Raw genomic sequence first — 27,386 nt, 5'->3', positions numbered from 1 at the left:
AAGATTAATGGAACCTGTGTCCTTTTATTCAGAAGAAAAAACATTAAATAAGAGCAGAGACGGGCAGGAGCCAGCTGCATCCCATCCCCCTGAGTCCAGGCAGCCAGACCCCTAGTCCAGAAGGCACTTGTGTGAGTAAGGCAGAGGGCAGTGCAGCTCCCTGCGTGGTCACAGGGGCTGCTGAATGGCTCCTCAGTGCACCTGTGGCTGCTGGCTGGGGGGCAGCTCACCCCCCGGCTTCAGGGCTAGTGTGGGTGCCTGCTCCTCCTCCACCGACTCACTGCCGTAGGCACTGTCTTCCTTCAGCTCTGCAAAGCAATCCCCACGTGCTCTTAGTGATGGGGCAACGGGAGGGGCAGCAGAGACACTCCCTGCCCACCAGCCCCAGCCCTCACTCTCTGTACCTGTGCTTTGCAGCTTTTCCAGTGCCTCGGTTTTGTGGAGCATCCTCACAGCATTGTGGAGCCCCATGGAGTCCAGTGCCTCCAGCAGTCCCCCCAGGCTGCCACCTGCCAGCTGTGGAGAGAGGGCACTGAGTAAGGCTGATGGCCAGACAGGCAGGGGGCAGAGGCACCCCAACTAGGCACTGACCTCGTAACTGCGCAGGAGGCTGACACTGGGCGAGGGCGTGTCCTTGTAGGTCTCCACGAGGCTGCACAGCCCCAGGCGCTTGGCCAGCTCGATCCAGTCTGACCCACTGCAGTCCTGGTTCAGCAGCTGCTCCAGCCCCTGCAGTGCCTCACTGTCCAGTGACAGGACCTTCCCTGTGTGAAAGAGGTGCCCCCATCACAGGCTGCCCAGCCTTGCTGCCGGGAGGGTGTTACCCTGCCTCGGTGTGGTGCTTCTGAGTTGGGGCGTGGGGGACAGAGGGGCTGCTCACCTGGCTGGGGGGCAGTGGGCAGTTCTGCCTCGGGCCCCTGCTGGGAGGCCTGCAGCAGGATCTCCCGCACCTGCAGACAGACATGGATGTCAATCTTCCAAAGCACTGTCCAGATCCCCCATTGCCTCCTCACACCTTGGTTCTCTGCAGGACACGGAGGAGCACAGGAGCATCTCCTGGAACTCTGCCCCATCCATGCTGTGGCCTGCACAGAAACTCTCCCAGTGAGTTTGTCCCGCTGTGCCACACACCTTCTGGCTCCGAGTCAGGTCCAGGGACGTGTGGCAGCGGCGCTGCCTGTGCCCTGCCTGCCACTGCCCCTGTGTGGAGAGCTTGGAACTGGTGCTGTGCTCTGCAGCCAGGGCTGGCTCCCCCAGATCCATGGCCAGCTCCTGCTCCTCAGGGTCAGTGTCTGTGTCGCTACTGGCCTCTGACGAGGATAGGCTCATGGGCTCATCATTCTCACACAAAACATCAGCCCCTGTTGGGAAAGGTTGGCATGAGCCAGGCCCACGGGTCTGACCTTGTGCCTGGCACCACCCAGTACAGGCAGCCAGAGCTATGGTGAGGGAATGAGGAAGGGCAGTGCCTTACCAGCTTTAAGGAGCAGTTTGGTGAGGGTGGGGGAGCCCAGGCCAGCAGCCAAGTGCAGGGGGGTGTTCCCAGCAAAAGTCCGGCTGTTGATGTCTGCTCCTAGCTAAGAAAGATGTGAGACCATGAGGACGGGCTGCCTGGGCACTGCTCCTCCCACACCCCAAGGCCTCAGGGGAGCCCCCACTTCTGCCAGGAGCCTGTAGGAGGCTGCACCCCATCCCTGTCCCACAGCCACCACTACACCAGTCATTCCATACCTTCTTCACCAGGTGAGTGGCCATGTTCAGGTTCTCCATCTCCACAGCCAGGTGCAGTGGGGTCCTCCCGCTTTGCCTCTCCACTGCATTCACATCTGCTCCCGTCCTGACCAGCAGGTCCAGGCAAGCCAAACTCTTTGCCTTCACAGCCAAATGCACAGGCAGGAGGCCTGCAAGATTGGGATAGGCTCAGCAGTCTTCTGGCCAAGCCCATGATGGCACACTGGGGTTCTGCCCATCACCCCTGAGCCACACTCACCATGGAAATCGGGCAGACGGAGCAGATAAGGGGCAGCTGAGCCCAGGTGAGCCAGCAGCGTCCTCAGCATCTCTTCATCGCCAGCCGGGAGTGCCAGGTGCAGCAGGGAATTGCCATAGCGGTCCAGCAAGGTTGGGTCGGCGCGGGCTTGCAGCAGGAGCTGGACCACTTGGGGCTGCTTGGTGATGACTGCCAGATGCAGTGGTGTCTGCAGGACAGCAGCACATCCTCAGCAGCGCTCACAAGAGGAGCCAAGTCCTGCCCCACCATTCTCCCCAGTAGCTGCAACTTGTTCAGATCTGCAGCCTCCCCTGAGCAGGAGCAGCTACAGGAGCCCCCAGGGTTGGAAAATAGGAGTGAAGAACTACTCCCAGGTAGAGGAGAACTGGCTGCTTTGAAAAACAGATACCTGTTGCAGATTATTGGAGATATTGATGATCTGCTGGCTGGGGATGCTAACAATGACATCGATCAGCTGCTTGATCACAGCTGTCTGTTCATGGATAATAGCGAGGTGCAAAGGCCTGTAGAGAGAGTGGGATGGTCCCTACCTCAGCTCCATGCTTCTCCAGGTACTCCCTGCTGCCCTCAGAGCCCCCATAATGGCTCTGACAGACAAGACCACCATGCTCTCCCTTCAAACCCCTCGTGTGCTCACGTGTCTCCGTTCTCATCCTGTGACGCGGCCAGGTGCCTCTGGACTGCCAGCAGCATGCGGGGGTCGGCGGTGACCGAGTAGTCGAGCAGGGCATGGGCATTGCGACGGGCTAACGCCAGCATCCATAGCTGGCACAGCTGGGCTGGGGGGCAGAGCAGGATGTCACCTCCAGGGCAGCAGCCCCATCCACCCTTCTGTATCCACCAGGTATGGAGAGCAGCACACAACCCCAAAAGGTCCCCCATCCATGCCTCCTCTCCTGCGCAATGTGCCCCAGCCCTCCCTCAAGCTCTGCTCCTCCTACCGTGCTTCTGCAGCTCCTTGCAGTACGTGCTCTCTTCTGCAGGTGCCTGCCTGTCACTCCCAGGCCCTTCTGCCTCAGGGCCCTTCATCTGCACACCCCCCTGGTAGCCCCCCACTGGGTGGGGGCCGGGTGAGTAGATGCTGTTGTAGGTCAGTCCAGAGGAGTATGGGAAGCTGAGGCTCCCACCTGTGGGGCAAGGCAGAGGATGGGTGAGCAGAAGGGAGCCCCCAGGGCCAGACCTCAGCCATCTGAGAGAGGAGGAGGATGAGGCATCGCCACTCACCTCCTCCAGAGCCAAAGCCCCCGGCCCCCCCGCCGGCCCCCCCCATGTGCGAGCCACCGCCAAAGTGCTGAGGAAACTGAGGCAGGACTTTCTTGCGCTTCCTCTCCACTTCTTCCTTATCTGTGGGGAGAGAGAGGCAGCAGGGTGAGAGGCAGCCCCAGTAGCAGGGGACATGCTGGCCTACCTGGGTGGTGCTCACCTTCCACCACTGGGTAGTAGGTGAACTGCTTGGAGTCACTCACATCGCCTCCCCGCTTCCGCTTCAGCTGCAGGAAGACGGTGACAGGACGGTCGATCTTGGGCTTGTGGTAGGGGGGTGTGCGGAAGACAATGGCATACTGTGGGCAGGACATGATGGAGATGAGGTTCTGCTCATCCCTGAAGCTGGGGACAGGGCTGCATCACCCCACAAGGCAGTCATCTGCCTTGAAGCACAGCAGGACTCTCCCCACCTCCCCTGTACCTGCTTGTGCACATCTGTAGGAGAAAAGTCCCCAAATGCCTGCCAGCCATTCTCATCATCCTCGTAGAAACGCACCTCAATGTCATCTGGGGAGAGAAGTGGCACTGGCACCGCCTGTCTCCTTGCCCCAAACAGGCTCCAAAGACAAGGACTCCTGACCACCCAGGAGCCTCGGATCTCTCCTGCTAAAGCCCCTCCAGAAGGTTTCAAATGGAGAGAATGGCTTTACCTTTCTGAACTTTATCACACAGCAAGTAGACTTCGTCTCCTCCCCGCACAGAGCCTGCTGTCTTATCCATCCGTGAGATCTTTAGGTTGGAAGCTCCGGGGGACTCTGCAGATCAAGAGGTGTTGGGAGTCTCTGTGCAGAAGTCCTTACCCCCTCCTGCCCCATCCCCTCCCTGGACTGGCCCCACACTCACTGCTGTCATGGATGGGGTCTGAGATGACAGGCTGGAGAGCCAGCGTGAAGTTGCCACTGCTGTCACGGAGGTAGGCGGTGAAGCGCAACCGCACAATGCTCAGGTCCATCACCTTCTTCAGCTCCTTTGCCTCCAGCTCGATCTCACGCAGCTCCACTTCTGCCAGGGCAGGAGGACAAACTGTCAAGGCTGTATGGGGGGACAGTGCTCCAGGTCCCCTTCCTACCCACCCCAGCCCCATGCTAAGCCCAGCGCCCAGCTGTCAGCCCACGGTTCCGAGGCCCACTGAGTCCCCAGGCTGCCCTCACCCGTCAGCAGGCGGCTCCTGTTGCGCATCTTCTGCTGCTTCAGCTTTTCCTTCATGATCTCCATCATATTCTTCTTGGTGACATGGAGCACACCCAGGTTGCTGAACCTGGAGAAGAGGGAAGAGGGAACCTGCTGGGATCTGGGAGCATCAAGGCCAGGAGCAACAAGCCCAAAGGGGCACATACTCCTGCAGCTGGGAAGGTCCTGAGCACAGAGTGGTGCCACTCAGGCAGCAAGGAATCAGTGCGTGTGTGGCAGAAGAGAAGCAACTGCAGAGGAGAGAAAAGGAGCCCCAGAAACTCTGGGCTCCCACAGGTGACAAGTCCAGAGGGATGCAAATGGTACTGAGCTGAGCCAGAGATGGATATGTAAGAGCAATTGCAGCAGCGGCAGAATAACCCTGTGACTCAGGCTGACTTCAAAAGTCATCTGCAAAGCTGGGGAGCTGCAACCTCAAGGACAGAAGCTCAAAATGAGCTGCATATGTCAAAACCCAGTGACAGGCAAAATGCTCAGGGGACAGAGTTGTAACAATGAACTACACACAGCTGACCTCATCCAGCAAACCCAGCTCCAGGGTCCACTAACCCCTATCTTCTCCCCATCTGAAAAGCTGCAGGCAGCACCCAAAGCCACCTCACAAAAGCAAGAGGCCACTCTGGGTCCTCCTTGCACATACTGAGCAGTCATGTCCTTGGGTCCCACGATCGTGACACAGTTGCCAGCCTCGTTGCACTGCTTGCCCACCAGGCTGTGGGCATGTACACGGGGAGGGTCACTGTGTGTCACCAGGTCTACCTCGATCCGGGCCATCCCTGTGTAGTTACAGATCTGCAGGGAAGGAGATGGGGGTTAGGTACAATAAGCCAGGAGCCTGAAGGATTCTCTACAAATCCCTGTTATCCCTACCCATGGCCACCACCTCTCCTGCTGCAGTTCTCCCATCCCACCAGCACCAGGACACACACAAGAACTTATTATAAATTTCCTGTCCTCCTTTCAAGGCTCCCTCCTGGTGCTCAGGCACTACTGGCTGAGGACACTGCTCCATGCCCTTCCCATGGCAGCGCTCACCTTGACAGTGGGATAGGTCTTGCGCCCCTTCTCGCTGGATGCTCCCGGCAGCCCCCCATGGGAAGGGCCCTCGCAGCCGTACCGAAATCGGAAACCCCGCTGTGGAGGCAGAGAGCAGGTCAGCCAAGGGTGGCCAAAGCCTGATGCCATAAGAGCATGAGACAGTTACATGTGTCTTTACCTGCATGACATCCTTACCTGCTTTGGCTGCTCAATAATGACAAGGTAGGGGCCTTCCACTGGAGAACAGAAAGGAGAGGTACCAATGAGAAATACAGGATAACCAAAGTGCATGCTCTCACTAGGATGCTGGAGATACAGGGACAGCACTGAAGGTGATGTGACCCCTGTCTGTCCCGTGGGGGTCCTCAGAGCCCCCAAACCCTGCACTGTCACAGCCCAGCTGAAAACAGCAGTCAGAATAGCAGGAAGAGGAGGGGAGGGTCAGAGGATGCTCTGCCACTTGGGAAACAAGAGAACCCCAGGAGGTCACAGCCCAGCCTGGCAGTCCCTGGTAGACTGAGCAGTAGGGACAGATGGAAGCCCCATCCTGGTGTCATGAGGCAGGGATTTCCAGCCAGCCCACAGTGGGACCAGTAAGGACAAAGCCTGTGGTGCTTCTGGCAACTAAAAGGCGTGAGTCAACCTGCTGGGAAACTCCACTGAAGCTGGGGACCCCTGGAAAGGGACAGCCAGAGGGGCCCTTACCTGTCTCCATCAGGGGCTCCTTCTGCTCCATCATGTGGGAGCCAAAACTGAAGTCATCATAGTCAATCCCATCCAGGCACTAGGCGGGAGGGAGGGAAGGTGAATGTGATGAGCGCGTTGGGGCTGGAATCCCCCAACTACCCGGGGCGGGCGATGTCAGTCTGGCACAGAACCCCATTCGGGCAGGCACAGATCCCTGTCCCTCCCCGGGAAGAGAGGCGGGCAGGTGCAGACCCCTCAGTGCCCACCCGTGGAGGCTGACACAGACCTTCCCGCCTCCCAGCCCGGAAGCAGGCACGGATCCCCACCTCCCACCCCACCCGTGGGGTCGGGCACTGCCCCCTGCCCAGCTCCGGGGCCGGGAGCAGGCAGCGACACCCCCCGGGCCGATCCCATCCGATCCGTGCCGCACTCACGGGTTGGAACTGCTCGTCCATGTCGGCGCGGGGCCGGCCGCCGGCCTGCGGGGAGAGGGGGGGGTTGAGCGGGGAGCGGGGCTGCAGGAAGGCACCGCCGCTCCGGAAAGTCCCTAGAAACCCCGCCGAGCCGGGAAATGACGGGACCGCGCGTCACCGCCCCGCCCCGCCCGCCGCGGCCGGGACACGGCCCGGCCCGGCCCGGGGCACGGCCCGGGGGCCACGGAACGCGAGGGTCGGCCCGGCGCGGTTCGGAGCGGGGCTCTGCTCGGCCCGGCCGCTCCTGCGCCCGCCGGCGGCCGCTCGGGGCGGCAGGACGGGCCGTCCCCTCCTCGCCTGGGAATTTTGGACGCGGAGCCCCGGGCGGGCTGGAAATCCCGGAGCACTCCCGCCCGCCTCCCCCGGGCGTTCTCGCTCGGGCGCTGCCTGGCAGCTCCGGGGCGCCAGATGTGCCGTATTTTCCCCTCGGGAGTACGGAGGGATTTGCCCCACACCGTCCCCGGCCGGCTGTCCCGCTACGGGTGCCAGTCCCCGCTGCGCTGCCATGAGCCCTTGCCCAGCAAGAACTGCAGTGCAGCACAGCTGAAAACACCTGCCCGCGCCGTAAATCCCCACAGAAACCCCTGGTTTCCCCAAGATCCCTACCCCACATCATCCCATCCTGACAGGGATGTGTCACCCGCACCGGGATGTCGTCTCCAAGCCTCTATGGACTCAAACAGGAGTCGCCCCAAAGTGCTGTCCCCAAGCCCACTGGCTCCCCCCTGGACAAGAGAATTTCTCCAGGACGCTGCAGAGCCAGCAGCCCCCTGCGGCACCCAAAGGGGTGCTTTCCCTCTCCCCAGTTTCAACTTACACAGCAGCCCCTGCATCCTTCCCACAGAGGTGGCCAGAGAGAGGCATTCGCTATCCGTGTTCCCATTGCCTCCTTCCCACTGGCTTCAAAGTGGAAGGGGCAGCCCCAGAGCTCCCTGTGGGAGCATCTCCCACCACCCCAGCATTCAGCACTGGATGCTTCCCGCCGCCACCAGCAAGGCACTGCCAGCAGCAGGGGCCCACGACGCTCACACCCTCCTACTCACCGGGGAGGAAGAGGTTGGTCTCAGCAACCCGTTCAGCCCCAGCATGGCCACAGGGACTGCCAGTACCACAGGCAGGAGTTCCACTGGGGTCAAGGTCTGCCTGACCACAGAAAAACACCGGTGACTTCTAGCAAAGGGGCAGGATCAGGGGAGAGCCTACGGGCACGCTCCGCATTTCTTCTCACTAACCAATGAAAAGGAAAAAAAAAACCGTAGGTGACTCCACAATACCCTCATACTATGAATTTCTGAATCAGTGGTTGCTGCAGGTCCCACTCAGGGGATTTTGAGTGTGTGGGAGAAGAGGGGAAGGAAGGGGATTGTTCAATCCGTGCGTGACTCATATTCTTCAGAAGCTGAACAGAGCCTTTTCAAGGAGATTTTTCAGCCACTCAAGTCTTCCAAAGGGACTGTCCTGTGACCTCAAGCCTGAGGTTTTTCCCGGTTGGCCTGCCACCTAAGCACGGAGATGCATTCCAGGCAACTGTGCAGCCTGAGACGTGGGGTCTGTGGGACCTACAAGTGCAGGGGAGGGTGCAAGGAGAAGGTAGAGATCCTGCACTGCAAAATGAGGTGGGCACCTTCCTCCTGTCATTTTGCAGGGGCTTCCGAAGGCCTAGGAACATGGACACAACCCCCGGCTGGTCTGTGGGAAGCAGCACAGACTGCCTGCTGTTGGGATCCCATTGATCATCCCACCTGGACAGCTTCAGCCTGCCACCACCAGCCAGCCACCCCATCTGCTGGGCACAGACCTTCCAGAGAGGTGAACAAAGGGACAAACAACCTTCCTCAGTGTGCTGGGAACAGCCACCTACCCTACCCACTGAGCCTGGTGGGAGAGCCCAGGCCTAAAGCTGCTGGATGACAACAGACTGTGCCCCTTGAATAGCACAACTCCCTTCTCCAGTGGCATCAGCTCCATCTCCTCCTGAGGGGTTTTCACAGCTCACTCTCTGCTGCCCAGGTCACTTCCACTTGTTGCAGCAAACAGCATGGCTAAAGAATGCCATGGTCTTGTACCTGTGTCTCCCCATCCCACACAGCTCTGGCTCTCTCTGGAGGTTGCCAGCCATACCCCTGCATCCTTGTGCAGTGTGTGCTGGAGGAAGCCCACCTTACTTGCTGAGCAGAGATGGTGTCATCACCTGCTTCCTTGCTCCCAGAAAAGCAATCTCAGGCAACCTCAGACCTGCTCTCAAGGTGAAGCCCTACCTCCTGTGCCAAGCAGCATGCCTTTCTGGCCTCCTGGACTTGGGGCTTCCTCTAGGAGTGCAGCATATGCAGCTTTTATCCCCCACACATGCCAGAAGGGAACACATCTCTCCTTCCTCCATCAGTAGCATCCCCTACTGTGTCTTCCCAACACATCTGCCCTGGATCATGGGTTTAAACTGCAGACCCCATTTACTTGGCTAATTCTCCCCATCTTCACACATTCCTAGGGTTCAGGAAGGATTCCCTGGGCATTGCTGGGAATGGGGGAAAAGAGAAGCAATCCAGCTACAAGGCAGTGCCCAGAGCAGCATCAGCTCCCTGCCCTGGAGTGCAGCACTGCCACAGCCCCCCTGCCAGATGGCACAGCCTCCCTGTGCCAGCCACAGTGCTTCAGTTAAGGGCCAGCCTTTGGCAAACAGTGTGAGTTAAACCCAATCTTCCATGCCTGCAGCTCCTTGAATGTGACCTAGTAATGCAGGTGCTATTTTCTTTCCTCCCATGACAGTCGGCTGACTTGCAGAGCTGATGCCCTGCAGGCAGGAGGGAAACACATGTCAGCCTATCTGAGGCAGGAGTGTTTAGTAGCCATGGGAAAGGGTGCTCCAGAAATGCAGGAGGCAGCATGAGCACAGCCCTGCTCTGAACTGCACTGGTGTACAGCTGACATGTTCCAGCCACTCAGCTGGCTGCTCCTCTAACACACTCTTCCCTTCACATTTGATTTCCCTTGGGTCTGCTAACACCTGCAAACAATAGCCCTAAATACTTGGCCTTGCTTTCTGCACAAATCCTGTGCTCTACTCCATCCCTGGAGTCCCAACAGCTACTGGCAAGAGGCTGCTGAGTCTCTCATATTGTGTTCACAGTGACTTTGCTGTGAGACCCTTCCTGGAAACCAAGTGCTTGACCAGCAAGCATGGCAGAGAGAAATCCCCTCTCCCTGAAAGCTTTCTAAGCCTTCTCCTCCTGACAGCCTGCCTCTGACCACTGAAGCCATTTGTGTATCTCTGCATAAAATGCCTTTATTCCCATTGTGGCTATCAAGTTGGTTTTGGCAAACCCCAGCCACCCAGTGATCTTCTGGTTTTCTCCTCTAAGGGCCTGTAAATAAGCTCCTCTGCTGCTATCAACTTTTAATCCAGCTGTATGCCCTTAGAGAACCCCTGCCAGCTTCAGCCCGGCGTTCGCTTTCACTCTCTCCAATTTCCACTCTGTCCACAGTACCACTGCCGTGTTGGTGCTCACGGCTCCATAGCTCGCCGAGCCTGCGGGCACGGATCTGACTGCCCTCGCAGCGGGCAGCAGGCCAGCCCTGCTCCAGCGCAGGAGGGCTCAGGACGCAAGAGGGAGAGCTGCAGGATGGGGCAGAACCCAATGGCAGCATAGAAAATAGGGAACTTCCCCACCGGCAGGGAAAATGGTGTAACCGCCAGCGCTGGGACTTGCTGTCTCCTCTCCCCTCCAAGAGAGCAATTGTCTCTCCAACCTGGATCCTCCCAACAACCTCCCCCCCAGCTGGCCGCATGGCCGGCCAGAGGCAACCAGGGACCGGCTGGAGCGAGAGAGAGCCCAGGACCCTTCCGCTGGGACGGGCAGCCCAAGCACCGGAATTTTAAACCTTGGGACCGCTCAACTCCCTTTCCCTGGGAACCGTTCTCCCGCTGGCGTGGGTAACCCTGTCCGCCGCTGCTGGGGCGCGTCCCCCCGGCACCCCCAGGACCCACACCCCGGCCCGGCCGCTTACCTTCATCCCAGCCGAAGGCCGGCCGCCGCCGGTACCGGGAAAGTCCCGACCCGACTCCGCCTCCCGGGGCTTCCCGGACCCGGCTCCGCCCGGCGGAGACAGCGGGAGGGCGGGCCAGGGGACCCCCGAAGGGACGGGCAACTCCAGGCTGCTGCATTCCGGCGACATCGCCTATCCGCCACCTGGCTGGCACTCGGGTCAGGGAACCCGGGCTCATGGCTGTCCTCCGACGGGGGGGACAGGACCCATCACCCCATTCCCGTGGCCAGCTGCTACTCCAGCGGGGAAGGACCGTCTGCCTCACCCATGGATGGTTTTCACTTTTATTATTGTAAATTCACTGTTGTCTTTATATATACTTTTTAAAAAATATATTAGATACAAAAGTCAGAAAGGCTCCTCTTTGAACTACATGTACTGGTGAATTTACAGGCCGGTTTGGAAAAGGCGGGCAAATAGAAAAGCCCAACTTGATCAATGCGCACAGCAGCAGCAGCAAATGCCCCTCTCCAGGGACAAGGGGATTTTATATATATATATATTTGTACGTGTATATATATATATTTGTAGATCTATGCATACACACACATGCACGCACACACAGCACTCATACCCTTAGACACCTCAGCGCCCTCCAGGACACCCCCGGCTGCACCTCAGCCCAAGGATGCTGTGGCTGAGCGGGATGAGCTCCCGCCAGGCAGGCATCGGCCAAGGCACAAGAGGACGGATTTGGAGTCCCAGAAGAATGGGGCACATGTTTCCTCTGGTCCTACAGAAGTGCTTCCCCTTTCCACGGCTGCACTCCCTGGGACAGCCTGGGCTGGCAGCAGCACAGAGCAGAAGTCCCCTGCTCAGCAGGCACGGCGCCTGCAGGACATCCCCAGTATGATGGTAAATTTGAAGACTCATTCCCCAAATTAGCTGGAAGCAGGGAAATGCTGTGACCAGGGAGGTGAAACCGGCCTCAGCAATTCTCAAAGCTGAAAAAATGCAGGAAAAGCCACTGACTGATGGCATAGAAAGCCCTGAGCAGTGAGAGCTCTGGCACGGGGCAGGGGGGGTCAGCACAGTCCAGCGGTGCTGCTGGTGTCATCCTGCAGCAGAGTGAGACACCACCCCCACCTGGGAAGGCAGGCGGGGAGAGACCCCCTGCTGCCATCCTCACTGGGGCTGCAAACAGACTGGCAGCGCAGTCACTTCCCAAGAAAGGGAAAAGGCACTCTGTGTTTCTGGCTCGTCTGACAGTCACAGTAGCCAGCTGGAAGGCTTGCTTACCCCTGTGAAGGAGGGAAGAACAGAGATCTCATCCCCTTCCAGCCCACCAGGCCTGTGTGGTGAAGGGAGGGTGAGCCCCCAGGTCCCCCATGTCCCTTACAGGAGGAAGCCTCAGCATGATTGCCTTCAGCAGCCTGACTCAGATCAGGCTACCCCAGCGGCTCAGGGGCAGATCCTGGCTCTGCTGATAGCACCAGGCTGGCATCCCCACACTCCAGCCGTGACCCCAAACTCTGTGGGCAGGGAGGGGACAGCAGCTGCCAGAGGAGCACTGGACACAGCTCCTGCTGAGAGTGGAGAGCACTGCAGGCTCACATGCACACACACAAACACATAAACACAAACATACACACACAAACACACACACACACACAAACACATACACACACACACACACAAACACAAACAAACACACAGCAGCGGGGTTTTCAGAGATATTCAAGGTGGGGAGTCACTGGCAGAGCCCAATTTGGGGTCTCCACTCTGGGCTGCCTCCTGTGGGGGTCAGGCCATAGCCAGGCCCTCCACATGGCTGTGCATGTGGGCTGTACTGGACAGGCTGCTCTCGCCTTTGTAACTTTTGGGGGCCCGGCTGGCTTTCAGCAGGACCAGGAAGGTGTCTGTGGAGATGGCCCCAAACTCAAAGGTGAATGTGCCGTAGAAAACCAGGACATCAATGATGAACATCCACTCACACAAGGCAGCCACGTGCTGTAGCACAAAGCTCTCCTGGATGAAGAACACACCACCTGAGGGTATCCCAGTCAAGGATAGTACAGCTGAACCCCAAACACCCCATGGAGGGCCTTGTCCCACTGTTAATGCATGCTGGGGTGGATGTGAGTACCCATCCTCTGCAGGATGGGTACACTACCACCACTCCTAACACTGAGAAACCCCCACATGCTTCTCCCAGCACCAGAAGGGCCCTGGCACAGGTGAAGTGGTGGCACACATGCCCAAACCAGCCTTGATAAATCACTGAAGCCAGGCTGGGATTATTTGAAAAGGCCAGGGCAGGACGAGCTCAAGCTGCAGGTCTCAGTGAAAGCCAGGTGCCCAGATGCTCAGCTTCCCCACATTCTTTGCCTCTTCCTCAAGCCAGGCAGGTGGTCTCCATCCTCTCACAGGATGCAGTCAAAGATGATAAAACTCAACCTTTGAAACATGGTTTGGACTGTTGCATCCCAGTCCTGCTGCACCTCCTGTCCTTCTGTGCTGCAGGCTGGCCCACCCCCGAGAGGGGGCCTGCTCCCACTTCTCCAGATCCTACCACTACCAGAATTTCTTTATCCTTCTCTCATCCCCACCAAAAATCTCCTGGGAAATCTTGAAGGGAAACCTACTGCAAGAGCTACTGCAGGTGAGGGGAGGAGGTACATTCCTCAGCCCTCCAGGTGAAGCCTTCAGCAGTACCATGCCTTCTGCAAGTGAGACCAAGATCTGGAAGAGCTGCAGAAGCAGGGACCTGACCTGTACAGTGTAGAGCCCTCTGCTCACTCCCCCCATCACACCAGAAAAGATCCCAGCCCTCTCCCCACACTGTCCACATCACAGCTCGCTGCTTGCCCACTGCCAGTCCCAGAGCTTACAGAGCAGAATGGTCACAGCAGATGGGCACCACTCCTGTCTTTCTTGTCCTTACATGCCCTTCCTGTCCCTCCCAGCTGGCATGGCCCTGCCTGCTTCCCAGCCTTTCCCAGCTCCCAGCCTGCTTCCCAGCCTACCTGCCTCCTGTGGTGACAGAGCAGGACCCTCTGATATGTGACAGGCCTGCCAGCACCCCCAGGCTCCTCTTGTGTGGCTTATCTCAGCCAGACCCCAGACAGCCTCTTTGGGATCCATGGACACTGCATGCTTTTTTCCCTTTCTGCCCAACAGCCACTACCTTGTTTCCCAGTTTATCCCCAACCTCAGTCCCAATTAAGCTCCTCACTCCCACACACTTGGGACCATTCTTTGAGCTCCAGCCTACCTGATGCCATGATCTCCCTCCCTGGTAAAGTGTTTGCAGACCCCAGTACCTGCTCACCAAACCCTTCCTCGTCCCATGGGCAGGTTGGCTGGAGAGTGCCCAGAAGTTCTGACTGACAGAGGTGCTGCCATGCACCCACCTGGCACCTGCACCCAGCGCTTTTGTACTCAGCTTCGGTCAGAGAGGTAACCCAAATGGACTTTGCATTGCCAAGGGCTCAAAATACCTTTGTCCCATTAAAAAAGCCCAACAATTAACCAGACCTGGGTGGTGTGTGACTGGAGCCTGCAGCGGTGGCTGGGCTGCAGCAGCCAGGGCATGGCTGGTTTGGGGCATGCCAGCACCCCAAGAGACACCCACCAGCATCCCTTCCCCTCCTCAGCCCCTGCCCAGCCCCGGTACTGCTGCTCCTCTGGCCTACACCTGCAGCGAGCTGCCCACCCTCAGTGCCCTGCGCAGCTCCTCACCTGGCACCATGCCTCGTTGCCAGACCAAAGGAGAGAGAATTTGGGGCATATACCCACTGTGAGGACCAGCTTTCACCAGCCGATTCCCAATCTTCTTCCCACACCCTTCAGGATACTGAAGACAAGGGTGAAGAAGGCCACGGTGGTGAGGATGCTACGTAAGTGGCCAGTCCAGTACTGCCCTCGGGTTTTAGCCATGCGGTAGGTGAGGATGGACTGCAGGAGCAGGAACAGCATGCTGGTGGGAAAGGCCACCCCCGCCCCAATGTAGTGTAGCACCTTGGCGTGATCCACCTGTGGGGAAGAAACCATCAGTGCCAGCACCCTGGGACACTGCCTATCACTGCTCCAGGAGTTGTGCTCCTGCCCAGGAAGGGGTGCAGACAGTGCTGGGAGCAGGTCCAGGCAGCTCACCCTGTGCCTGACTCCTGGCTGAAGAGCAGACTTGGATCCACCATCTGCTGCTGGGATCTCCAAGAGCTCTGTTTCTTTTATCCATGGGCCAGCAGCCCTGCTGTGCCCAGGGGCAGGGGCTGCCCTCTGCCCCGAGCAACATCAGGGACTGCCTGCACCGCTCCTGAGGGTCACAGCCCAGCGCCGCTCACCGCGGCTGGGCCACAAAGGGGATCGGGCCCTGAAAAGCTCCTCCCGGGGCTGGTGTGGGCAGCAGCCTCCTGCCAAGCGGGAGGGACTGGCTGCTGCAGGCAGCTGCCGGGAGGCTGGTGCCTGGCAGAGCAGGCAGGGGCTGAGCACCGCCGCGCACTGCCAAGCCTGGGCCTGTTCCGCTCCCCATGAGCACAGGCTCTGCCCCGACAGTTTCCTGGCGTCACCCCCTGGGCAGGATCAGGAGCAGCCTGAACAGCAGGCCCCTGCCCCTGCACACGTCCATGGAGAGGACAGACAGTGCAGAGGGGGCTCAGGTAAGGGTTTAACCAAACCCAGCAGCTTAATCTGGACTTGAACTATGAATACACAAAGAGGACACCCAGTGCCCTGGGAAGCACGGCACTGACTCAGGGGAAGGGAAGGATTGCATGGATGGGATGCTGGACCAAACCAACAACCCCAAACCCTACCCTGCTGAGCACAGCCATTTCCCCGCTCCAGCCAAGGCCCTCTCCTGCCCCCCACACCAGGGACTCCGAAGGAGATGCCTTACCTGAAAGTTGCCAACCATGGTGAGGCCAGCAGCGCAGACCCAGCCAGTGGCCAGCCCCAGGGTGTTGAGGAGGGATGGCCCCAGGCGCTCCAGGAGGTGGGCATACCGCAGCAGGCCCACCAGGATGACTGTGTGAGGGAAACACAGCCCTGTCACATGCCACTGTCTGCACCCCCTCATCCCACTGCTGCCCCATGCTGGGGCGGGTGCAGGGCAGCCTCTCTCAGCCCTGCTTCCCCAGCAGCAGGCACTTACCCATGAAGGAGCCCAGGCTGCAGATGAGGCTGAAGAAGCAGCTCTCGGGAGGCAGGGTGCCACACTTGCTGTGGGGACAAACAAGACGCACAGAGCACTCAGACAGGGGGCACCGGGGTGTGTGCTCGGCTCCCTCTGCAGGACACCCTCCTGGGTTGGCCTGGAGGGGTCTCAGAGCAGCTGTACCCCCATGCTGAGGCTGCTCACCTGACGAGGGGGATGTGATCCAGGGTGCAGCAGGAGCTGGGGCCGTCCATGTCACATGACTGGTTGTAACTCCTGCCAGCAGCAAAGGAACAGGTTAGGAGAGCCGAGATGCTGCCCAGGACCCTCCTGTCTCCTGCCTGCAAGGGCAGCCGAGTTGCAGTGAGTGCAGCCCAAACCCAGGGATGTGCCCACAATCTACAGGGAGTGATCCACTGCCCAACAGGCAGAATCACGCCTGTGTTTCCACAGCCTGTTCCCTGCCTGCTGGCTCTGCTACTCACCCAGAGCCCCATTCTGCGAGGGAGAGGCCACGGCAGGGCAGAGGCTGTGCGGGCTGGGCTGTGGGCTCAGGGGGTTCTGGCAGCCCCACACCCAGAGAGGAGCAGGAGCACCCACCTGCCAGCTCAGGGGGGACAATGCTGTGGGGGGAGCTGCATGGGGACAGTGCTACCCTGTCCCTTGCCCAAGCTGTCCATCCACCACCTCCAGGAATACAGCAAGCACATGGTTAAAAAAGCCTTTTTGGAAAGGGCTGGGCTGAGCTCTGATGTTTTCTCAGTCTCCTCAGTTTACTGGTGGCTTTGTTTTCCAACCACTAAACCCAGGCAAGGCGTGGAGCCCCACGGCCTCCTCAAAGGCTGCTCTTGGGGCTGTGTTTGGTTTGGGAGGTTTTTTTTATTATTATTTTGTTTAAAGCAAGCAGCCCAAGGCTGGGAAGCATTATTCGTCATTAAGGGCTGGCTGTGCAGCAGAGGCAACCCGACACACACATTCTTCCCAGGGCAGAATCAGCCATCAGGCAGGAAATGGCAGCAGGTTTTTTTTTTTTCACTTCTTCAAACACTCCAGCAAGAATTAAACTAACATGGATCTTTCTGGGCAGATTTTTAAGGCGACGCTACAAGCCAAAAACCCTGCAGAAGGAGTTGCCAAGAGACCAAACAGTGTTTCTTTTCCCAGCCCTTGTCTCTTCCACGCCTCATCCCCCATCTGGGGGTGTTGCAGGCAGCTCTGTCCATGGGGCGTCTGGGTGCTGCAGGACCATCCCATCCCCCTGGCACTGCCAGATTTAACCTCAAGCAAGCAAGTCACAACCTTTTCCATGGAGACACACAGCCCTCTGTAATTCCCTGACCACTTATTTTCATACTTTCTCCATGCTGTGTTTTTTGAAAGGCCTCCTTCTCCCTGCCTGGTTTACAGCGAGGCTGGACTGTTCAGCAGAGCAGCCGTTACCACAGAGAGCCCGAGCAGGGGAGGGAGGGCAGCCCAGCCCTGACTGCAGCTGGACCCCAAGCTGTTCTGCTCCCAAAAGCCACTGGGCTGGGGAGGGGGCATGTGCCCTGTGGCATTTGCACCCCATCACCACCAAGTCTGCTGGGGAAAAAGGTAGCTCTGTGCCCCTTTAATGCTCCCACCATCCCCAACCCCCCTTCAGCACAGTCATGGTACAGAGAGTGCCTCAGCTACCCAGTGGTCTAGCACAGCTTGGCATACTTTAAGTGGGGCAGGTATGGAGGGACTTGGCATTATGAAGTCTTTAATCAAGCCAGGATGTGCCAAAAAGCCTCTGCTTCCCCACAGGCCTTACCAGTTATGGACAGGGCAGATGTGGTTGTTGGACAGTGCCATGGCATATCTGGAGGAGAGACAACAGGGTTACCACAGCCACCCACCTCCCTGCCAGCACCCAGAGCAGCCCCAGGGACTAGCTGCCAGAGCAGAGGATACAGACCCTCACTGCCTGCCAGGGGCCAGCACTCGTCCTGTGGCACCCCCCAGCTTTACAAAGCAGGAAAAAGAAAAACAAGTGCCTGAGAACATGCTCCACAGAACTCCCACTGCTGGGACCAGGTTCCCCTGCCTTGTACCCCCATCCCTGCTGAGAGCCATCTCCTGCTCCAGTTCAGTGCAGCTGCTTCTCTGGGGCCTCTTCTCCATTGTGCTCCTGTGCTCCACGGGCTCTGGGGGACTGCTCTGTCACAGAGCCTCCCTGGCATGCCCTTGGCAGCAGGGCTCTCCACCAGCCTACAGCTGTGCCAGGTGACACCCAATGGTGCTGGCTCTGCCGTGCTTCCCCCAGCCCCTGGCTAGCCAGCAATGGAGCTAAAGGAAGTCTGGAAAAGTAGCCAGTGCATTGGGAGGGCATTATGGGGAGATCAGCTCCATCAAGCATGTCACTGTGGAGTCACCCTTGTGCCTTAGTCAGTGTAACAGGGTGTTCATGACATGCATCCTGCTCCACTCCAAGGGCTCCCAACCCCATGGCCCCCACTCCGGCCATCGAGGAGCCCTCCTGCCCAGCAGCCACAGCAATGGGCAGCACCCTGTTGCTCAAATCACTAGCAGTTGTGAACAGCTCAGGTTAAAAATAGGCCCCAAGACCAGTATGAAAACTCCTCTCCTTCCCGAGCTGGCCATGTAACAGCTGGGCTGCAAAAGGATGATCCCAGAACAGAGGCAAAGAACAGGACAGGTGGGGGAAACCAAGGAACAGCATCCCCAGCCACCAAGGAGTAGACCCCTCACTGAGCCATCTCCCAGCACAGGTCTCCAAAAGGGCAACTCCCAGGGTAGCTCAGGCTATGAGGATCATAAGCATCAACTCCCACCTGTGCTGCTTTGGTCTGGAGGGGTATCTGCCCCCCAGGGTCACTCACAGGAGACAGCCTATGCTTTGCAAGGTGTCCAAGGGAAAGACTTGCAGTTTAAGTTCCTAGCACCAGATTCAGCATTCGGCTTTGTTGTGAAGTAGGACAGGCGATACCTCAGGGGGAAGCTCTTGGAAGAACCTGCATGCATGTGGGGTGCATTTGCTCCATCCCACACCCCAGGAAGCTCCACCACCTGTACTGAACCTCTTGATGCCTTTGAGAAAAGTCCTTCATCCACTGCTTACCTGTGTTAAGGCCTGAGAAATGGACTGCTGGGGTGGCCTAGTACTGTTCCCCCAAGTGACACAGCCTCTATTCCTTAGCACAAGGTCCATCCATCCATCCATCCATCCATCCATCCATCCATCCATCCATCACATGGGATGGGTGCCCATATGCGGACTGCAGCCCTGGTGCTGCAGTACCTGGGCTGGTGGCGCGGCTCCCAATGCCGTTCCCGGGCTGAGCATCAGCATCACTCAGGCCGGGACAGGGGCTGCGCGATTCCGCAGGGTGTCAGGGATTTAAGGACAGGGAGGCACATACCGGCGCTGCTGCAGGGGACGTGGGGACCACGCAGGGCGGCTGTGGGAGCTCCTGAGTGACCAGAAGTGCCCCAACATGACCAAAGAGAGCGGCTCCCCGCAACCTCCAGCCCGCTGCATCCCACCTCGCAGCATCCCACTCTAGGGCATCCTCCAACCCCCGGCCCTCAGTCATCCCGCAGCATCCGGCCCGGGCCCCGGCCCCAACGCCCGTGGGTGGGGGGCTGGCGGCGACCCCGCGGCACTCACACGATCCACATGCCGGTGATGGTGAAGGCAGGCAGCGTGACGGGCAGGATCCCCCAGGCCGGCATCCTGGGGCCTGGCATGCCCCGCCGGGCTATGGGCGAGCGGGGCCGCCGGGCCGCCGCCGGGCCGCGCTCCCCATGGGCGACGGGGCCGGGGCCGGGGCCGGGCTGGCGGGCGGAGCGGGTCCGGCCGTGCGGAGCGGCGCCGGGATAGCCCAGGCCGGCCCCGCCCCGGGGCAGCGCGGGTCCCGCTCGGCGGCAGGGCCGGGCCCGCCCCGTCCGGCGGCAGCGGGGAGCGGGATGGGCCGGCGCGGACCCCGGCGCCACGTGGCGCCCGCGCTGCCGGCCCGGGGAGCAGCTCGGTGCTGGGGAGGGCAGCCGGGGAGCAGGACGGCACGGAGCCGCCAACGTCGGGCTCCGCGGGGCGGGCGGCCCCACAGCGCGCTCGGCTGAGCCTCTGCGAGGGACAGGCTCCCCTAGAGCGCAGGGGAGAGCGGGCACAGCTCAGCGGCGAACGCTCCTCCCAGGAGCTGGGGACCCGAACAGCTTTTGCCAAGGCTGACTCGGGCACCGACAGCCGGCTGCAGGGCTGGGGGCCTCAGCCCCCTCAGCTCCAGGTGATGTTGTCCCGAACACCAGCTGTGCCGAACACCAGTACGTGCGGGGCCCACATCCGCAAAAGTGTGCGCTCCTGTAAGCGTGGCCCCAAGGGCACTGTCAAAGGACCAGGCAGGAGTACTGCCACAGGGAGGGGCCAGGCAGAGAAGACCTTTAGTTCACGCTTCCATGGGGCTCAGCATTCCCTCCTGAGGACAAGGCTCTGTTTGCACGCCAGGAGTGACTGACCTTGTGCTGGCTCTAAATGGCTGCAGCCACACTGCCAGCCAGTGACTGCACACACTCCCGACCCGGTTACCCTGACTCTCTCTTCCCAGACGCTTTCTGCAACTAGGGATTAAGTTTAGCAGCTAACCACCAACCCTGCTGCCCAGAGAAATTTCCTTTTTTCTTACACAGAAAACGTGAGGAAAGGAAGCACAACTTCCCCTGGCAGAGAAGCAGGGCTGTGGTAAGGCCAGGGCCGTCCCATTTCCCTATTGAGAACTCAGCAATAACTTGCCCTCTTGCCCCGTGGCCGATTGTGGGGATGTGTTTTCAAGTCCCAGCACATCCTCCATCGCCAAGCGGTGTGCACACGCCTTGAGAACGGAACGTTTGGTGCTCATAAAGCCTGCACTTTGCCTTCTGCAGAGAGGAGCTGCCCGGGGACAGCTCTGACCCTGTGCTGTCTGGAGAGGAGCCCTGGCTGCCCACCGCCTCCCCCGGCCAGGCTGCTGGTTACACAACGGCAGGAGCAGTACTGCACACTGGGACTTGTAGTCTTGGGGGATCTCATCGTCCCCCGCGCTGACTCTCGCCCCAGGCAGCCTCCCCACGGGCCCAGGGTCTCTCCTCGCTGTTCAGTTCGGGGCAAGAGCTGCACTCCAGAGCTTAGCACCCGAGCCGGCTGCGCTCCCAAAGCTGCCCCGTGCATTCCTGTCCGTCCGCCCGCCGGCAGCAGGCCTGGCCCTCCCTCTTCCGGCAGCCTCCACACCGCATGGACAGTGGGAACAGTGCCCGCTGCGCCGGGGCTGCCGCCTCCAGCAGCCTTGGCTGCGCTCGGATCACTCCAGGGCCACAGGCGAGAAGCACGAGACCCGCCGGGCTGCCTTCTGCGCAGCTGGCCCGAAAATGCCAGGCACAGCGGCTTCACAACACATCAACCTCCGTAACAGGCATAATTTTTTCCAGAGGAGTTCAACAGCTGGCATTTATAGGAGTGAGGGTAACTTCTAAAAAAGCCAGCTCACTGTTGATACATCCTGGAAATCTTTCTTACAGACCTTTTGAGTATGCTCAGACCCAATTTTTAAATTGAAATTAAAAGCAGCAGTGCTTCTGTTTCACAAGTTTCAGTGCCAAATGTACGTTTTACAGTCAAGGCTTATCACTCCACAGGACTTCTCACAGGAGTAAAGTTCATACCAATAAGGAAAACACCAGCTCCACAGTAAAGTGTTCTACAGACACATGCTAATTCCCAGTACATATTTCTATTCTATTTTAGAAGTAGAAGTCCTTGATGTAAATGGGAACAGAAGAGGCAGGTAAATCCAAAACACAGTGATGTCTATTTGGCCTCCTCTGGAAAACAGTCAGACCCTGAGTAAAAATGAGAAAGAAGTCCAAGACAAGAAAAAGTATATGCTAGAAGAAATCTAAGGGGTACTGTAAACACCACTCCTCACCAGCAGCCATTAGTAGTATGACTGGCTTTTATGCAATTTAACTTACAAATAGAGTTCAAGAGATGTACTGATTAACATATCAGGTAGCACATGCTACCTGACAGTTGATCCTGATCTCCTTTCAGTTCAATACTTTCCCTAATTTTTTTTTCTCTGTAGCATTAAATCTCACTCTTGCAAAATCCAAACAGCATCCAAAAAATTCCTTTTCTCGTTTTCCAGTCCATTCCTATTTACAGTCTAGTGCAAACTAAAGTGCAATTCTGTCTTTCCAGTCAACATTCCTTCCATTCTAGTCCCACTTCCTGCAGTTCTCTCAGGTGGCGTTTGCTTTGCACCGTAATAGTCTTAGTTAAGACGTAATGCTCTCAGGAGAAGCTGGGTTTGCAAACACAGCATGTGCTAAAACACAGCATATGCCCAAAACAGCTATCGGAAGGCAGCTGGCAAAATGGAGCTTTGCTATTAGCTGACATCACCCCAAAAAGTCAGAGGACCACCTAGGCCTGGGGATCAGAGGCAGCAGTCCTGACATCGAGGCACGTGACAACTGAGCAATGGTTTACAAAGAGTTAATAATCTAAAGCTTTCAACAAGCAGAAAAACAGAGCTGTAAATAGAAGTGAAGGCTCAAAAAAACAAAACAGAGGGGGGGCTGAATACAGAAGCACACCATGAACAGCACAAAGACTCAAATATATTGATGAAAATATCTGAGGGCTGGAAAGACATAATCTACAGGCAGTGGAGGGTGAGGAAGAGAGCTGCAGCAGCGAAAATATTCCAGGAATGGTACAAATAGGGTTAGGGAACCAGGATTTATTACCAGGACTTTTCTAGTATGCACATTACTCTTCCATTATGCAATATTTAGACCTTTTCTCATGCAATTTAAACAAACTTCCAAGTTTTTACCCCCTTACCAAGTCTGGAAGAGAGAAGGCACTGGTGCTTCACACAGCTCTGAGAACACTGTAGCCCTGTGCAGATCTTGCCATGAAACAAAGTAGAAAATTCCAGGAGGGAAGTGTAATTGTTCAAATTCATAGCGAGCACTAGCCCTGGAAGAGCCCAGCATCTCTCAGACCCTCTCCAACTCTGAGTCCTGTCCATGGAAACAAGGATTTCTTCTTCATCAGAGAATCACCAATGTCAGCTGAGCTGTGACCAAGGTCTATGTTCTGGCACCACGACCAGATGAGTAGAGTACCTGCTCCTCAGTCCTGGTGGTGCATGAGGATACACCAATGTAACACCAGAAATTTTACAGCCCATGTGAAACTATTGCCATCTGAAAGAGCCAATCTCACTATTACAGCTCTGCTTGGTCCATGATGGGAACCATTCCTGATTAGTCCCTTGATGGCTAACCTCCACTTCAGCCCCTCACCCCAATCTGGCAAGTCCCCTGTGCTCCCTCCAGAGAGAGTACTGGTATATGAAACCAGAGCACAACACCTTGACAAGCAAATTCCCCTTTTCCCAAAGCTCTGAGCCAAAGTTCGATGACAGAAAAGGAGTGCAACACCAGAACATTCATTTACAGGATGTATTTATTACACTGTAAAAAGTCCATTGGATTTTAGCCATTTACTCTGTATGTACACTGGTTGTATTCCCACACCAACTGCATGTTCCTCTCCTTACAGGATACACTGGGTTGGAGTCCCATCCATGCCCCTCCCAGTCACCAGGGGGATTTCCAAGATTGAAATTATTGAGAATTTAGCCAAGTAGTCGAGGGAGGAGGAGGACGAGTGCTGTAGCACTTGCCAGGCAGCCAGCTCTGCTCTGGGCATGAGCGGGGAAAGAGCGGGATGTCCTTGCAGCAAGGTGGAAGCACAAGAATCATTGCCAGAGCCTCAGCTACAGAGGCCTTCTGGGGGTAGAAGGACATGGGATCCCAACAAGAAGATGCAGAAGGGTGCAATCTCTTCAGAGCTTTCAAGGGAAACCACTGCAGACCTGCTGAGCATCTGTCAGCAGGTGCCACAGATCCCCAGATCTGTAGGTGAAGGGGATGTTCTCCTAAGGAAGAGGATGGTCACCAAGAGACCGATGTGTAGCGAGTGAAAAACACATGATTGCCCCACAAGTGCTGTATGAGACATGGCCATGGTGCTCTGCTCTCAGCATTTCCTTCTCATCTACTCAGCTAGGCAGAGGCTTCTGGATTTGCCTTCTCCAACCAGAAAGCCTGATTACATTTACAGGAGCAGGGGCGAAAGCCCCTATCAGACTCGCCTGCTACTTAATGTCTATTTGGCTTGGGGATTGCTGTCATCCGTGTTGCAGGAAGGAAAGCATGTACCAGCAGGCAAGAAGTCCTACACAGCAATCTGAGAGCTGCACTGTAAGCAATCCACATTTCTAATAAAATTCTCTACCTGCTGAACCCAGGCGTGCTCAGATCCCAAACAAAGCAGTACAACCAGAAGAGTCAGCAGGAAAGCTAGGGAATGGCTGGGGAATTGCCCAGGGACTGGACTGAGTAATCTTGAGAGGCAGTCCTGTACTGCAGCCCCTCTCTGGTGTGACATCAACAAGTTTTTCCTCTTTACCAGATGAACTGGTGGCAGCTTGGTCCCAGGCTGCTGGGCACAGGCATTGCCTGGCCCTGAGATTGCAAAGGCAGGAAGGAGACTGGTTAGTGGAACTGGGCACTCCTCCACGGAGACAGGGATTTTTGGGCAGATTTCTAAGTGATGCCACAAGAAGGGAGCAGGACGGGACACGCTCCAGAGAACTGTGGCAACAGCCCTTCTGCTCAGGTTAGCATCATTTAAAACAAACATGCCCACTACCAGAGAACATTTGGCCAGCATCCTCCACCCACAGAGTCTCCTCAGCAGACAGTTCTCCAACATCCTCCAACTAATTGACTTCAGAGCTTGTCATAGGGTCAGTGGGCCGTGGAGTAGCTAAGAGGGGAACAGGAGAGGTGGCTTCAATTAGGGCTGGGTTGAGAATGATTGGAAGAGTCATAGGTGGCACCCCAACCTGCAGGGGAGAGGCAAGAGGCTGCAAGATGAGCGGTGGCTGTGCTGTCGTAGGAGGTATGTCTGTAACGGGGCTTGACTTTGTTGAAGCTGATGCTGGGAAGGAAGGAGAGGCAGAGGTGCTGATGGTGGGTGAGGCAGGTGCAGTGGCTCTCTCAGACTCTGGAAGAAGGAAGAGACAAAATAGATCCTTACACAGGTTCTGACAAGGTCACTTATGAGCTCAAAACTAAGCAGGGCTAAAAATCAACTCAGGTGCCTTTTCAGACTTGCCCCTTCATACAAGGCCCTGAAGAACAGGGTTCAATTGTAGGTATTCTGCCCACCCCAATAACCTCAGCAACAACCTATCCATATGGAAGCACAACATTTCACAACACTATAGGCCTGGTCACCAAAGATCATGCTAAAGCAAGGAAAAGCAGATCTATGCCAGCATGCTGGAAAAGTGATTCCAGAAAAAAGAAAACAGGACTCACCACTGACACCCGGTTCACACGGCTTCTCCAAAGGAGCCACATGGGTGGATGGTCTCACATCCCCCACAGGAGAAGGGGGCAGTGCAGACACTAGTGTTTTCTGATGCTGCTGCTCCACTGGTATGTTGGGGACAGGATCTAGGAAGACAAAACATGCAGTGAGACCACACACCAGTTTACTCATTCCTTTCAACCTCCCTCAACTTGCCCTTGTGCCAAGTTCCCACAGCCTCCGACAACTCATTTCATCAGCATCCAGGCACTATGGCAGCTGGGTACTGGACAAGGTGCAAGTACTGCTCCAAAACCTGTGTTTAGGTTTCCCAGCCTCCGGTACCTTGGATGACTGTCTGTTTGAAGAGCTCATCCCGCAGCCGAGGTAAGAAACAATCAATGCGCTCCCAGGTGATCTCCCAGAGATCTGAGTATCCTGTCCGGGAGTCGGCACTGTGGAATATTCCAGCTGTATCCATTACAAGCAGCATATTCTTCAGAGACTCCGGAATGGCCTCCAGCTATAATCAGAGACAGGACTAAGAATGGACAGATAGCAATGAACCAAAGCTCAAACAGACAATGGGCTGCCTTGGAAACTGTGGCCAGGGCAAGAAACCATGGAACAAAATGGTTTGGAAAGGAATAAAAGTTTAAAAAGCCCCCAAAACCCACACGAAATCAAAACACCTTTCAAGATTAGAAGGTTAAAATGTGATTAATGGTTGTCCAAAGGACTGCATCCGGCACCTTACCAGTAAGTCACTGGAGCCAGCATGCATGTATTTGTCCATAAAATCCAGGATTGTGAGCCACAAGGCAGCAAAGGTGGTCAGTGAGAGCAGTGGGGAGAGATGCTGTAGGAATACCTGGGGAAAAACACAACTACTGTCAACAAGTAGTATAGGGGCTGCCGCTCACTGACAAGTCAGTCTCACAAATCTGGATTCCCCCTCCTTGTGGCAGGCTGGGAACATGCACAGGACTGGCCTGAGGATGCCACAGGCCTCCACTCTTCTGAGCTGTGTATGTGAAGGAGTGGATCTTGTCTCCTTTGTGGAAGGCCACTGCAGTCTGCATCACCATGTCTTCTAACCCTTCCAGACCTCTGTCTCAGGTCACGACTATCAGCTTGTAACGTGCATGCATCATATCATCTCAAGAATAGACTGTCTTCAACTGATGTTGAGTGAAATCCTTCTCTCTCTCTATCATAAAGTCACAAACCTCTTCCTGACAACTTTTCCAAGGACTAGAATCATGGAGACAGTTCTGGAAAGAAGGCATGTCCCAGCAGCAGAAGCTGGTGGAGAAGCCCAGCACTGAACAGTCAAGCTAGCACCCTGACACCTGTCCAGATCAGAGATGCTGAGAAGAGAACACAGCAGTTTGGTTTTCTTGAGGAACATGGTTTCCCCTAAACTTTCCTAGGCAGCAGAGGTGTGCTCACCTTGGAGAGTAGTGTTGAGGCTCTCATCCTAGTTTCTTCCATCCCACCAACATCAGCTGGGCTGATGTTCTCGAGTAGCTTGGTTAGCAGAGGAAACAGCACCTGTTGGATCCAACTCGTGTATTTCAGAGCTGAGAAATGACTGATGAGATTTTAACAGACAGCCTTACAGAAAGGCACTGGCTTTAGGGACTAGTGGCTTCTAGGCAAAGGACATGACAGAAGCAACGGGATGTGCATGAGTGGATTCACTTCAATACTCCAAAAGGCCCTGTCAGAAGCCTAAGCAGAGAGGATCTTTTCACAGGACCATAATAGGGAACATCTTGTCTGTTACAGTGAACAAACTTCTCAAGAAGACAGTGAGAAAGTAGGACAACTCTCCTGCACACAGCTTTGCTCTTTGTGACAATGCTGCCCTGCTCACATGCCCACGCGAGGCAGGCAGTTACCTTGTTGAAGCAGGACTCCCATTCCAGGGCATCCAGGGCCTGCAGGTCATGTACCAGGAGGGCCCGCTGCAAGTAAGTGAGTGCTTGCATCCGGATCTGGCGTCGGGCATCACAGCACAGCCAGGCAATACCTGCAAGAGAGGGATTCAGGGCAAAGCCCACAGGGAGAGTGTCACATCCCTACTTCCCAGTCTAGAGTAAAAAGTCTAGTGAAGATCTCCATGGAAAACTCTCCATGGAAAAAAAAAGAATTATACTTGTTCCA

General features: G+C 56.7%; 3 protein-coding genes across 8 annotated transcripts in view; all 3 read right to left on the bottom strand.

Moving 5' to 3' along the window:
• Positions 1-4: 4 nt before the first annotated feature.
• Positions 5-10,745, bottom strand: NFKB2 (nuclear factor kappa B subunit 2). Its single transcript, XM_084210629.1, has 24 exons — positions 10,672-10,745; positions 7,710-7,893; positions 6,628-6,672; positions 6,212-6,290; positions 5,702-5,742; positions 5,504-5,602; positions 5,109-5,260; positions 4,429-4,535; positions 4,121-4,279; positions 3,928-4,032; positions 3,699-3,784; positions 3,435-3,573; positions 3,236-3,355; positions 2,953-3,138; positions 2,649-2,790; positions 2,400-2,514; positions 1,991-2,198; positions 1,732-1,901; positions 1,475-1,577; positions 1,132-1,361; positions 881-950; positions 592-764; positions 405-516; positions 5-308 (listed from the first exon to the last, which is right to left on the bottom strand). Exons 2-24 carry the CDS (start codon positions 7,752-7,754, stop codon positions 193-195), a joined length of 2,802 nt encoding a protein of 933 aa, XP_084066755.1. The 5' UTR covers positions 7,755-7,893; positions 10,672-10,745; the 3' UTR covers positions 5-192.
• A 336-nt stretch (positions 10,746-11,081) lies between these two features.
• TMEM150A (transmembrane protein 150A) lies at positions 11,082-19,570 on the bottom strand. The gene is made up of 7 exons (XM_084210630.1): positions 19,461-19,570; positions 17,604-17,651; positions 16,013-16,084; positions 15,806-15,873; positions 15,551-15,678; positions 14,508-14,685; positions 11,082-12,698 (listed from the first exon to the last, which is right to left on the bottom strand). Exons 1-7 carry the CDS (start codon positions 19,538-19,540, stop codon positions 12,454-12,456), a joined length of 819 nt encoding a protein of 272 aa, XP_084066756.1. The 5' UTR covers positions 19,541-19,570; the 3' UTR covers positions 11,082-12,453.
• A 3,758-nt stretch (positions 19,571-23,328) lies between these two features.
• Positions 23,329-27,386, bottom strand: part of GBF1 (golgi brefeldin A resistant guanine nucleotide exchange factor 1) — a 102,159-nt gene continuing 98,101 nt past the window's right edge. For all 6 annotated transcript variants that reach the window (XM_084210296.1, XM_084210297.1, XM_084210298.1 and 3 more), the window contains 6 exons: positions 27,122-27,252; positions 26,670-26,771; positions 25,975-26,088; positions 25,563-25,740; positions 25,226-25,363; positions 23,329-24,908 (listed from right to left, as the gene is read on the bottom strand). In XM_084210296.1, the coding sequence (XP_084066422.1) occupies positions 24,622-24,908; positions 25,226-25,363; positions 25,563-25,740; positions 25,975-26,088; positions 26,670-26,771; positions 27,122-27,252 (950 nt within the window). In that variant the 3' untranslated portion in view covers positions 23,329-24,621. The remainder of the gene's footprint in view (positions 24,909-25,225; positions 25,364-25,562; positions 25,741-25,974; positions 26,089-26,669; positions 26,772-27,121; positions 27,253-27,386) is intronic.

Source organism: Fringilla coelebs, assembly GCF_963513975.1.
Source record: "Fringilla coelebs genome assembly, chromosome: 8".
Classification (NCBI taxonomy): domain Eukaryota; kingdom Metazoa; phylum Chordata; class Aves; order Passeriformes; family Fringillidae; genus Fringilla; species Fringilla coelebs.
The sequence above is the reverse complement of the archived record's forward strand: the minus strand, read 5'-3'. Positions and strand labels throughout refer to the sequence as shown.